We start from the raw sequence: 13,362 nt of genomic DNA on the forward strand, positions 1-13,362 counted from the left end.
TGCAGTTAAAGATGAAATGATGAATGAGGGTAACTGTTAAATGACACCATGCCTCCTTGGTTTACTTTAATTCCTGAAATGATCTCCTGTGAAAGAGAGAGTTGTGTGTGCATATGTTAATGCATCTGTGCATGTGCACACTTGTGTGCATGTCTTGGTGTACACCACACGCACCTGTGCACATCTCTTAGGGCACTGAAGTTGTTCTCTATGTTCTTAGGCTTCATGGAACCAGACATAGTGATCAAACATGGAGCATATTTCTACTGCAGATAACTAGAAACTGGATCATGGCGATAAAGCTAATCCAACTGGATGGATCCTAGCTCTGTGACATGGCTGACTTCCAGAAGCACAGGCTTTTTTGCTCTCAAATATCAGGATGATACCTGGAGTTCTGAGTCTGATGACCTGGAAGATTTGGGGTAATTCCGTTTAGTAGACACAGCTATGGACTCACACAAAATCGCATTCATTTTTGAGTCTACTTTATTTACAGTTATTTATCCTTTCTTGAAAACTTTTAGCATCGCCTCGATTAAAATAAGTTCATAAAATAATCTTCACTGTATTTGTTACATATGGCACAGAATAATTTAGCACTTTATAAATATGTCTCATTGATGCACAAATGGGAGAAGCACCCTTTGCTGAAAGCAGTACAGTGACTTAGTTCAATTTGGCTACGGTAGCACTTTAAAAAATTACCATGAGATGGCGCTGTGGCCAAGTAAATGCAGTATGCTTTAAACAGTTTTCCCTAATTATGGCAGTTAATTGCTTTTTTTTTAATATAGAGGAATCTATCATTCAACTTAAAGTAGAGCAAGGTTTGTTACTCCGTTTTAACAGTATTGATTAAAAGTGAATCCTTTAATCACAGATCCATAAATCATTTGACAACTGTGTTTCACTTAGGTGTGAGTCTGTTTAAAAAGCCATAGTAGTCAGAAAATTGCCAGACTAAACAAAGGGCCCAAAGGTACCATTTTATTTAGGATCAAGAAACTATATATGTGGACCATTGTTTTCGCCACCCTCATAGACTTGTCTTAAAGTTCTTCCATAAAATTAGATTAATTTCCAGTTTATTTAAAGAGCTGATATTTTTGTTACACTTTAATCTGCTTTGCAGCAATGGAAGGTCATAGAAATATTAGAACATGAATTCACATTTAAATAAACATGATACAAACATGCACACATGTGTATATACTGAGAGTTTTCATTGACTTGCTTTTTGTCCATATAAATATATAAATATTGAATAAAGTGCATGAGAACATGTCTGTACATATATACAGCTACACATTTGCCTATACAGTATACACTTGAATAGATACTTATGGAAGAAAAAAACACATACACATTTGTAATATATAGGTAGTCAAAAGACATCTATCAGGCAACATTAATGTTCATTCTGATCAAGATTGAGTATATGGGGGTAGAATCTGTAATCTTTTCCCTAATATATAATGAAATGTGCAGAGTTACAAGTGAAGGCAAAATACATTAGAGCGGAGACATTTTAACATTTATATTTTCATCAGTTAGTATGGTATATCATAAGGAGTAGTTCAGTTCAAATGCAGCCTTGGTACTAGCAGCATATTATACATTCTATCTTTGAAATAGTGAACCATCTTTCAACATATCTATGAGGACATAATGAGAATTTTATGCATTTCCAAATTACACAATGACACTTCCCACATTCTTTAGTTTTCAAATCGTATTTTTTTCCCAAAGGTTTAGGGCAAACACTATTTCTCATTCAATAGAAATTCTTCAGCATTGTAATCATATATATAACATTGATTCCAATAACAACATGCAATTTAACCTTGAGTGTTATAATATCAAGGTGGATTAACTGTTGTTAATCTCTTTTTCTCTTTAGTAACCATTTCAATGAAATATTATAATATCTGCTTTTCTATTAGGGAGCCCAGTGTTAATGAGTAATACTGAAATGAGTGAGTTTTTGGAGAAATAGAAGAAAAATTTTGCTCAAAACTATGGTAGTTATAAACTGGCTTGAGATTGAGGTGCGTATTTCTAAATTAATTGCAATGTTAAGCCTCAAGTGATATTTTCCCCCTCCTTTATTTGTTTGGTGTTTATTGGTAACCAATCAGGAAAACTTATTTTTAAAACTACTCTCACAGTTGAAACAAACTTGTTTCTGAACCAGGTAAGAAGGAAATAAGTTGAAAGGATTCTAAAAATAAGTCTGTTTATATTTTTTGACTAAGACCATTTCAGTTTAGTCATTTTCTTTTTTTCTTTCTTTTTTTTTGTGATAGGGTCTCACTCTGTTGCCCAGGAGGAAATGGCAGTGGTGTGAACTTGGCTCACTGCAGCCTTGAGCTTCTGGGCTCAAGTGATCCTTGTGTCTCAGCCTCCCGTGTAGCTGGGACCACAGTTGTGTGCCACAAGGATCAGATAATTTTTTGATTTTTTTTGTAGAGACAGGGAGGTCTCACTTTGTTACCCAGGTTGGTCTCAAACTCTTGGCCTCAAGTGATCCTCCCATCTCAGCCTCCCAAAGTGCTAGGATTACAAGCACGAGCCTCCGTGCCTGGCCGAGCCATTTCGTTTGAAGGCAAGGATTTTGTTTTAATTATTTTTATATTTCTCATATCTAGAAATTTGCTTCACACATAAATGTACACTCAATAGATGATTGTGGAACCAAGCAGAATGGTTTTAATAAATAGTATAAACCAATGGATCTGAAAGCATCAGTTTACCTGATGAGTGTCACAGGAAAGTCACCTGCTTTTTACAGAGATGTCCTAGGACTCTACCACTGTCAGTAGCCGGAAACCTGAGTTCATCCTCAATCCTGACACAGTTACATCAACATACATTTACTGCTCAAAAGAGTGCATGCATGATGCAGTCATTTCACAGCAAGTTACCAAATACCTCGATAGTGCTGTTTTAGAGAAGCAATTGCTAGAAAGGCATTTGGTAATGTTAAATCATCCTTTTGCTAGTTTACCTAGAAGAACAAATATTAAACAAGACCACACTGGAAATTCAGAGTAAAGCACAAGAAGTAGAAGAGAAAGCAGCAATAGTTATTGAATAACATTTGAAGTCTTTTTCACTTCTGAGAATTAACTTGAAATGCAGCAAATGCCAGCAACCTTGTGAATATTTCAAAATGGTATCTATGAAAAAGCAGGAATGAAAAATGTTGTCAAGTATTTCATTTAATTATCTTAGCAATACAGATTTTATAACACTGACCTTAGTGTCTTTTTTTTTCTCCTTTCAAAATATATACCATAGTAAGTTTTAAAGATAATTTTTAAGAGGCCATTATATTCAATAAAATTTTCACTATTTATAGCTATTTTTATTTACAGCAATAGGTAACCAACTCAATCCCATGTCATCAATGAACAGCATAGCAGCAAGGTTTCCACTTGAAAATAGAAGTTAATTTAGATTTACTTAGGGCTTCATAATTATACAATAAAAGTGAATCATTTTAAAGACATATCATTTACAATGTTATAAATAAGTATCAGAAAGCTCACAGCTGAAATGCTGTCAGAACATTTTCCAAGCACACATTTTGTAGCATTGAACCCCGCTTTTCATTGACAGAATAAAATGAGGCATACAGATATGATCGTTGGTTCCACTAGACTTGTCTAATTTTTTCCAATCTCTTATTTTTTTTTTTTCCAGATAGGTGAAAACTTGCTCAGTGTGCCTTCCACAGTTGCCACGGCAACTAGCCTATCACACACAGCTCACCTTTTCATTCACTCCGTCGCTATTGTCTTTAGAAGCCTCTTCAGAATGCTGCTTTCCTAGAGCAACCATTGAGCAGTCATTATCTGTTGTCTTGGCATCTTGCTTTGAATTCTTTTTTTGTCCCATTTGAAGTTGGCTAGACTTGTAGGCCAAAGCCGGTATAGTGTTCACTAAAATTAACTGCAATGGTTTTTTGTTTTCCTTGTACTGACACTGAATATACCGTGAAAAGGCTGACCTATAGGTCTTGTTGAACAGTGTGTAGACTAGTGGGTTGACTGCTGAAGAGAGATAACCGATCCAAACAAACACATTGAGCAGGGCCCCAATGATATCCTCATTGCAGGACTCTTTGCAGATGACGGCCATGATGTTCGTGATGAAGAAAGGGCACCACATCACCACAAACAGGAAGAAGACGATGCCCAGCACCTTGCATGCCTTTTGCTCATTGCTGATGGACTGCATAGTCCTCCTGCCTGTGTAGGACCCTGGCTCCCTATGGATCGACCGCTGGAAGAGCTTTTCTGAAGACAAAGAACTCTGAGGGAGGAAGCTGAAAGAAGCTAATTTGGCCCGTGTGCCAAGATCACTTACACACAAAGTAGCTTCTTTCTGGAGTGACTTGATAGTTAGAAAGTAGGTGATCACCATGATGGTTAAGGGAATGAAAAATGACACAAAAGAGCCGATCAGGACAAAGTTATCATCAGCGAGTAAGCAACTCCCCTCCTTAAAGACCTTCGAATCGTCCTGTAGCCCAAAGACTGGTATTGGCATGGATATACCTGGAGTTGAACAGAAAATGAAACATGATTATTAAGGAATTAAGTATATGAAGGCAAGAGCATCACCACATAATATTGGCTATTGAAAAGATTTTATATCATCGTTTAAAAGCTTGACATACTTTGAGAATTTAAAATTCCTTTGGACTTACATATGTGTTTTGTAAGTATATATTATGTAGTTCCTTGTATGTTATATTGCCCTATATAGCTAACCCTTATAAAGAAGTATAATAAATCTAGCATTATTTTTTATGCCATATTTTTCTGATTACAATATTATACTTATTAATTGAAGAAACACACAGAGAGGCAAATAAACTAAAAAATGTCCAATAATGTCACCATCTAGAGATAGCCACAATTAACAACTGATGCTGTTCATTTTATTTATTTATATATTTATTTATTTTTGTCTATGAAAATCTAGAATATAGATTTGTTTCTTTTTTTGATGCTATTCATTTTAGATACATTCACACACTTACCATGTGCACACATTTTAAAACAGAATTGAGGTTCTTTTTCACAAATAGTTCTGTATCTTTTTTTAAAATCTAATAATATGTCACAAGCATGGCTTATATATAAAAATAACTATAAAATTTTAAATATAGTTTATTTTCTCTCTAGAAAATTTGGGAGGTACAAAAATGTAACAATGAATAAAGAAAAATAATATGTATTCTCACCAGTCAGGGGCAACCATAATTTACATTTGCATCATTTCTTCTTCCACTTACATGTACATATAAAAGCAAATGTGTATATGCAGTACTTTACATGCAGTACTTTGTACCTTATATGTTTTAGATCTTCCTATTCCATGTAACATTATAAATCATGATAATTGCACATAAAATATTTTTGAGAAATACAATTTTCTAATATTAATTTAAAATAACTTTAACCAATTTTAATTTTTTAAAAAAGCTTTTATTATGGGACATTTTTAACATACACACAACTAACAAACCAAAAACCAAACCCAGTACAGTGAACTCGTCACCCAGCTTCAAAGATTATCAGCTCAAGCCCAATCTTGTTTCATCCATATGTCCTCTGGCTGCCATCCCTCCCATGTTATTATGAAGCAAATCCTAGACATCATGTCATTCAATCTGAAAATATTTATTACGTAGATCTAAAAGCCATGCACTCTTAGACAAACCTAATATTTTCACAATACCATTCTCACTCCTAAATAGAAGTTTAATATTTCCTTAATATTAAATGTAGAGTTAGTGTTCAAATTTCCAATTGTCCCACAAAGGTTGTTCTATGTTTTTAGTAGTAGAGCATTCATAAGGATGGATTGCAAAAAACAAGACAGCCATAGACTTTTTATTGACAAATATAAAAAGTAGGTATAGGATGAGATAATACAGGGGAACATGGGCCTATATGGTTCATTGCTCCATCACCCAGATTTCGGGGATCTGTAAGGCTCCCTCAGGTACAGGGATTAGGCAGAGGAGGAAGCAGAAGTGAATAAAGGCAACCCCTGGCCTCTAATCATGCTATGTGCCCCACTTGATGATAGGACCTTTTTAAAGGAAGATTCAACTGGCCATGTTGTGCAGTTTCACCACCCAGCCCCCACCGTGGACAACCTCTCTGCTCCTGGGGAAATAGGTGTATCTTTCTCTACTGGCCTGGGATGGTTGGTCCAAGGCAATCATGAGATGGCTTATTCTCTCTGCCATAAAGGTAGAATCAGGATGATAAAAAAGAGAGGAAACATGAATCAAGTACTCTGTATAACTTAGTTTAAGATTGTTTCTTTCATGAAATGGTAGATATTGCAGGGACAGCCTGGGAGACAAAGTCAGAAAAATAGTTCCTTTCTAACTCCTGCCCATATTATCAGCACACTCAGAATTGTAGAATAAAGAGTGTTGTGGTTACTGCTTCTGACCGTCTTTAGAGTCTAATACATGGTCTCACACCAGCCAAGAACACCGGTTTATTCCAGAATTGGGGGCCACTGCCTCACTCTTGCCATCCATCTGGAAAAAGGTTTTTGGAGAATCTCTAATCTAACTTCTGCATACTCAGAACAGAGTTCCGCTTCATCCAAGCACAGGCATGACTGTCCTAACCTCATGTCACCTCACATTGGCCATCGTGGCCAGGAAAGAACACTGAGTTGATGTAATATTCAACACAAATCTTTCTTAGTGACATTTGCCATTATCTTCAAAGACTTAATTGACAATATTTGTCACTTGCCTATGCAAGCCCATCCAGGATTCTTGGAAGGTGGAGGTAAATGACATCAGAGCTGTTCATAAGGACACTTATTGTGGCTAATGACTCTTCATTTCCTCCATCCCTCTCTGTTCCTGGCCCATTGTTTGCAACATTCAAGAAGAGATTGATGAGCTGTGCCTCCAAGGAGAACATCCTCTGAGACCCTGGGTATTGACCAGTTTTGCTTATCCTTCGGAAAACTCTTGATTGTAAAAGTAAGGGCATGATTTCTAAGAAGAGTGTTTTTCTCCCAGTGTTTGAATCTAGATCTGTGAAAGATATTTCCTGTACTCATGTACAAGGTCTTGTTAGACAGCACAGTTGCTCATTGATTAGAAAGGATGCTTTGTTCATCCATTTGAGACATCCCTGGATTTGAGTCTTGGCTGTGGCTCTGGGCTCCTGAATTGGCTACTTCATTCCTATAGTCCCCACTTCTTCATCTGTCGTGGGAGGCTGGCACCAACATACCTTCATGCATTTGGTGAGGATAAAATGGATCAAATTTGCAGAGCACCTAGCACAGCACCCAGTCCATAGTGATGTTCTACCAGTGCTCAATAAACATGAGAGTAGCTTTCTCTGCAGAACTATTTATATTAAATATATCAACATTATTTTATTCTAATCCATTTTGCTTAGTTTGTATACACTAGATTTTATATAGCAGATCTTTTTAAACCAAAAGAGACTAAAAAGACTTTTGGCTATTGGCCATAGAATTAACACTGATGTAATTTTAGCTTCTGCCAGGGTGACACCGGGTCTTAATCAATTTTAATTTTGTGCAGCTAGAACTGTTGATTACTTTCCTAATGTGATGAATTACAGCATTACTATTAGTCATGATACACAGAAACAAGATATCAACCGTCCAAAAAAGGTGTGTGATTTTGTTATTAAACTCTTGAGTGTTCTTTTTCTAATTAATACAAAGGAAGTAACTACCTTGAGAGCCTTTTGCCCTATTTGCTTATAACCTGGTAATGTACATAAGTGGCAATTCTCAATTAGCCAGAATGTGGGCTTACCTAAAATGCCAAATTCTTTAATTATTTGGAATAGTGTCTTTGGTTGGACACACACACACACACACACACACACACCCCCTTACAGAATAGCCCAGTTTCTGAGAGGGGTGATGGAGTCATCTGCACTGAAATAGAGAATCCCTCTCTTAAATGCCCGGGATAAAAAGCCACTCTACAAGAGGATGTGGTAAGAGGTTACACGCAGAGCTGTTCTGTCTGGAAGGGGGATATTAATTTGGAAGTGGAGAATCAAGCTGATCAGTTATTTAAATGGCCTATTCATCTTTACATATAACAAAAACATCCTGAATACTATCGTATACCATTCTTTTTCCATGCCTCACTCATAGTATCTGGTCAGCAAGGGTTGTAGAAAAAATAACCAGAAAGTTAAAGTAATACTCTATAGAGAGGAGAGGAAATTTTATGTCAAAAAACTAGAACACATAGATAGGCTTTGTGGGTACAATCAGCAGCTCAAAAGCATGTGCCTCTACCAAGAGAGATGAAGACATGGGCTGATATCCAATATCGTGGTCACGGCCATCTCTAGGGCATTAATTATCTGGCGGCTTTGTTTGACAATAGCTGCTTTTGGAGACCTGACATCTCCTCTCACTTGAAATTTCTGCATATAAAGCATTTTCCTTTATGAACAAAACAGACAGTAACCTGAATTACATGACTCTGCATTTTGTTTAATATATTTTTTCTGAAGAGTGGAAAACAGCAGTCAAAATTCACTATCAGTATTAGATCCTCTATGTAGCATTTTATTCATTTCCATTGAAGCTCAGACAATAAAATGAATGGGAAACCTTGACACCTAAGAACACCAAAGCTTTGGTTGGTGTCTTTCTTTCAGCATAGCTCTGCTTACTTCCTGCACATAAACTTTGCACCTCTAGTTAACATCTTACCACAGGCTGCATAAATAATTCACTTTGAACCGCTGGCTGTGAAGGACTGGCTTTATTCTTAATCTTGGACTTTTTCTGAGACAGTGTACATTTCTTGGGAAATAAGAAGATTGCCTTCCTAGATAACCATCCTCTCGTAGGGAACAGGACAGAGGCAGTCCCTAGGGCCCTCAGCTGGAAAGGAGGTGGAGGGCACAGAAGTTATTTTGGGGCTCTTGTGAAAAAGATTGAAATTTGGGTTCATAGGTTTCTGTTTCCCCAAACTGCTACCTTTTCTTTGAGTTTTAATGCATGCTGTATTTTTCAAGTTATAAGAACAAATTTACTAGTAGTTTGACAGAAAACACCACTGGTAAACACTGCAGGATAATCCTCATATTACAGGGAAAGAAGAATTGAATATATAGGGCAACTGCCAATGGGACTCACTATCCTGATACAGAGTGGCTAAATTCCTTCTAATCTATGTATGGTGTGTTGACAAGGCAGATGTACATAAAAATGAGAGCTACACAAACATGTCAGTTACCCAAAAGCTGTATGTTTCTTTTTCTCAGATTAATTCCGAATAGCTCTGATAATAAATTGCAACTTTTCAAGGTATTATCACACATATTTGTTTATTCACTCTAAATTGATTTTTACAAAATTGTTAAAACATTCCCCACACCTTCTTATGGGGCAGATGAAAATCTCACTTTACAGATATGAAAACTTGGGCCTACCAAGCTTAAGTAATTTAGTTAGAATCACACAGAAAGTTGGGGGCAAAATCAAGACCTCTATTTAGGGTTCTTAATTCTTATGGTGGATTTTTAAAAACTGCTTATTTGTTCCTTTGAAGGTAGTTACAAAAGTCTATGACTACCTCTGAGGTTTTTAACGTTGGCTTCAGGAAGTCTATGATAGTTCTAAAATCTGAAAAATTTGTATATATGTATATTTCCTTGGAGATAGATAGATCTTTCCTTAGATGGGCAGAAAAATTCTAGCCCCTAATATGACTAATAAGCACTCAATTACACCAATTGATATGCTTTCATTCTGTGTCTCCACCCAAATCTCATCTTGAATTGTAATCCTCATAATCCCCACATGTCGGGACAGGGACCTGGTGGGAGGTGATTGGATCATGGGGAGGTTTCTTCCATGCTGTTCTCGTGATAGTGAGAGTTCTCACGAGATCTGATGGTTTTATGTGTTTGATAGTTCCTCCTTCCCACGCTGTCTCTCACCTGCCACCATGTAAGATGCACCTGCTTCCCTTTCTGGCATGATTGTAAGTTTCCTGAGGCCTCCCCAGCCATGTGGAACTGTGAGTCAATTAAACCTCTTGCCTTTATAAATTACCCAGTCTTGGGCATTTCTTTATAGCAGTGTGAGAACAGACTAATACGCCGATGTTGCATGTACAGCACAAACTCTCTCTCTCTTTCCACCGCCCCCACCAGTGATTTTCTGTACCTTGATTTTGTTTTTGCATTCTTTCATCTCAAAGCCACAAGTTCCTCTAGCCAGACATTAAATTCATTGAGGCCAGAAAAATAGTTCAAAAATAAAATCCTTATAATCAACATTTAGTTTCTTTCAAATACTAGGGAAGTTATTCTCAACTGTAGCTGCACATTAGAATCACTGAGGGAGTTTTAAAAGTTACATTGCCTGAGCCTCATTCCCGGGGGTTCTGATGTTAGTACTTTAAAAAATATAAATGCCCAGGCACTACATAAACATGAAAACAACAACCACTCCAGGGATCTCTGTAAGCAGTTGTGCACTGCAGAAGCTGGTGGCCTAATTGCCCCCAATCATAGATTCCTTATAAAGTGGTCTCTGTCTCCTCTGACCCTCCTTCCTTTTCCTTTCCATTTCATAGCCTAGAGGTTGTGCTTCAATATAAAGATCTTGCACCAAAAGGCGAAGAGATTGAATTCTGGCTTGTAGACGGGGCTTGTCAGCCGTCACTGCAACACTTAAGAACCCATCCACATCTCTCTTGTCTCAGAGAAGATTGACTTTCATCTACCATTTCCCCGCCAGACAATATATTACAAAACCCAAAGAGAATCTGAACCATATAATGTAATTTGAATAAATAACCAGAGCTTTGTTTTGTTGTTGGAATCACAAGTAATAAGGCAACTTCTGCTGATCACTATGTTAGTCAGCTTAATTTCATCATTCTACATTGTAGGCATCGACCAAAATATCACATTTGTACGTCATCAATGATACAATTGTGATTCACAAATGAAAAATAATATTAATAATAAAAATAAAACTCTTCAATGCCACAGAAAGTTGGGGGCAAAATCAAGACCTGCTTCCTTCTTTTTTAATGAGTGGATATTACACTATCTACCCCTAGCAGGTGCTCTTTTCTAGGCTGCATATTTAGCAACGTGCTCATGAGTAAAGATTTATTTAGAAAAAAAACTCATCTCTGTCCTACATTATTGGGCCCCATCTTGAAAGTATTGTATCCTTTCTCCCATTTCTATCAAGGGGGCAGATTTTGGAGTGATTCTCTCTGAAAGCTTGGAGAATGAGTCTTACATGTGACATGTCTCATTTCAGAGACTCTGGTCTAGAAGGTGTGGGAAGAAACAGCCATGGTGTCTGGAAAGCTAGGTTGCGGCAGGTGTGCACATAATCCAGACCCACAACAGTCAGTTCTCTTTCCTCCAGCCTCGCTTGTATGCAGCATCCTAAAGCACCTTTTCCATCATATCACACAAGAGCCTATAGTGTCCCTAACACTCGAGCAATTACCAGCTACTCAGCCCACCCTACAGGGTCTTTGTAATCTGATTTTAACATAATTATTCAACTTTCTCAATAGTCATATGGTGTTCTCTCTCTGTTGCTCTCTTCTTTATGTTATGTCTTGAACTATTCAGGAGGATATTACCCATAGCAAGATTTTTCAACCAGTCACAGAGTGTGATTTAAGGAGCCCCCAAGTCCTGCCTCCTCTCATGTATGTCTTCTCTCAGTAGCTTGCTTGGTATACAGTAGTCCTCCCTTAAGCTTGCTTTCCCTTTCCATGGCTTTGGTTACCCAGTCAACCACAGTCTGAAAATATTAAATGGAAAATGCCAGAAATAAACAATTCGTAAGTTTTACATTGTGAACTGTTCTGAGTAGCGTGATGAAATCTTGTGTTGTCCTACTTCACCCCGCCTGGGATGTAAGCCATCCCTTGGTACAGTGGATCCATGCTGCAGATGCTCTGTGCCCATAAGTCACTTAGTAGCCATTTCAGCAGATCAGCTATTGTGGGATCACAATGCTTGTGTTCAAGAAACCCTTATTTTACCCAAGAATGGCCCCAAAGTGCAAGAGTAGTGAGGTTGGCATATTGTTATAATTGTTCTATTTTATTATTAATGATTGTTAGTCTCATACTGTGTCTAATCTATAAATTAAACTCTATCATAGGTATGTGCACATAGAAAAAACATAGTATATATAGGGTTCAGTACAATCCACAGTGTCTGGCATCCACTAGGGGTCTTGGAATGTGAGCCCCAAGGGTAAGGGGAAACTATTGTACTGCAGTGTCTCTCTGTTAGAGTGAGAGGTCCATTCTGTGTACCTATAATACCCTGGAGGGTTGACTATTAACCTAAGTTCATGGTGCAGCAGCACAAAGACGCATAGTAGGGAGGACTCCTGAGGGCATAGGCCTTGGAAAGGAAGGTTGCCCTAGGAGGGAAGACATATAAGATTGCTCAGGGATGCAGGTCTGAGGGAGGTATGGTGGCTGTGCCATGCTGTGCTGTTCGTTAAAGCCCAGAGCACCATGGGGAAGGGGCAATCTAAACGGCTACTGGGAGGTACAGAGACTTACTTTTCATTTTTGCCCTGGACCAATTTTGATGACTTTCCTTTCCCTGAAATGCTACACCAATGAGGAGGGGCTCCAGGATTTCTATGTAGCAGGGGCTTAGGAGTGGCGGCTGGAGGGCATGGGGGAATGAGGCAACCTGTCCTGAGGCTACATTTGCATACAAAACACATTATTGTACTTTGACTGTACAATTATTTGGGAGTGCTTTGGGAATCTGCAGATGGAGATCATGTTTCCAAACCACACCCTACAATTTTTTTCAAAACATATCTCAAGGCACATCCACTATATGAAACCTTCCCCAAATTAATTCTCTCTATAAAAAGAACTATTTTTCTTACTCAATATTCCTTCAACACCTCCATAAATACATTATACTGTGCTAGTTCACACTTTCAATATCTTAGAATTTTTCTCTAGACATGCCATTATATTCATGAGATGACAATCTCATTAATAGCAGGGATATCTTTTTCTTTGTGTATTGTAAGACATCCCAGCGTCGAATGTGCTTCTGCTTATACTTAGAGCTTAGTAAATGCTTGTGGGATTGATGGGTAAACAAATGAGAGAGAGGAAAATAAAAGAGAGAGTTGGGAATTATAATACACTTTATAGACACAGCTTGAAGTTACTGAATAATTTCATAATGCTTCCCTTCATTTTTGTTGGGAAAACACAGTAATGAGGCTGCCAATTAGCCACATAGGGTGGAAAAAAGAAAATGGACATTTGTATGA

The 13,362-nt window shown here is 37.6% G+C and overlaps 1 protein-coding gene across 2 annotated transcripts in view; it reads right to left on the reverse strand.

Annotated features, from left to right (window-relative positions):
- Nucleotides 1–471: 471 nt before the first annotated feature.
- The window catches only part of HTR2A (5-hydroxytryptamine receptor 2A), a 66,532-nt gene continuing 53,641 nt past the window's right edge, over nt 472–13,362 (reverse strand). For both annotated transcript variants that reach the window (XM_003811414.5, XM_003811415.5), the window contains one exon: nt 472–4,565. In XM_003811414.5, the coding sequence (XP_003811462.1) occupies nt 3,763–4,565 (803 nt within the window). In that variant the 3' untranslated portion in view covers nt 472–3,762. The remainder of the gene's footprint in view (nt 4,566–13,362) is intronic.

Source organism: Pan paniscus, chromosome 14, assembly GCF_029289425.2.
Source record: "Pan paniscus chromosome 14, NHGRI_mPanPan1-v2.0_pri, whole genome shotgun sequence".
In the NCBI taxonomy this organism is placed as follows: Eukaryota; Metazoa; Chordata; class Mammalia; order Primates; family Hominidae; genus Pan; species Pan paniscus.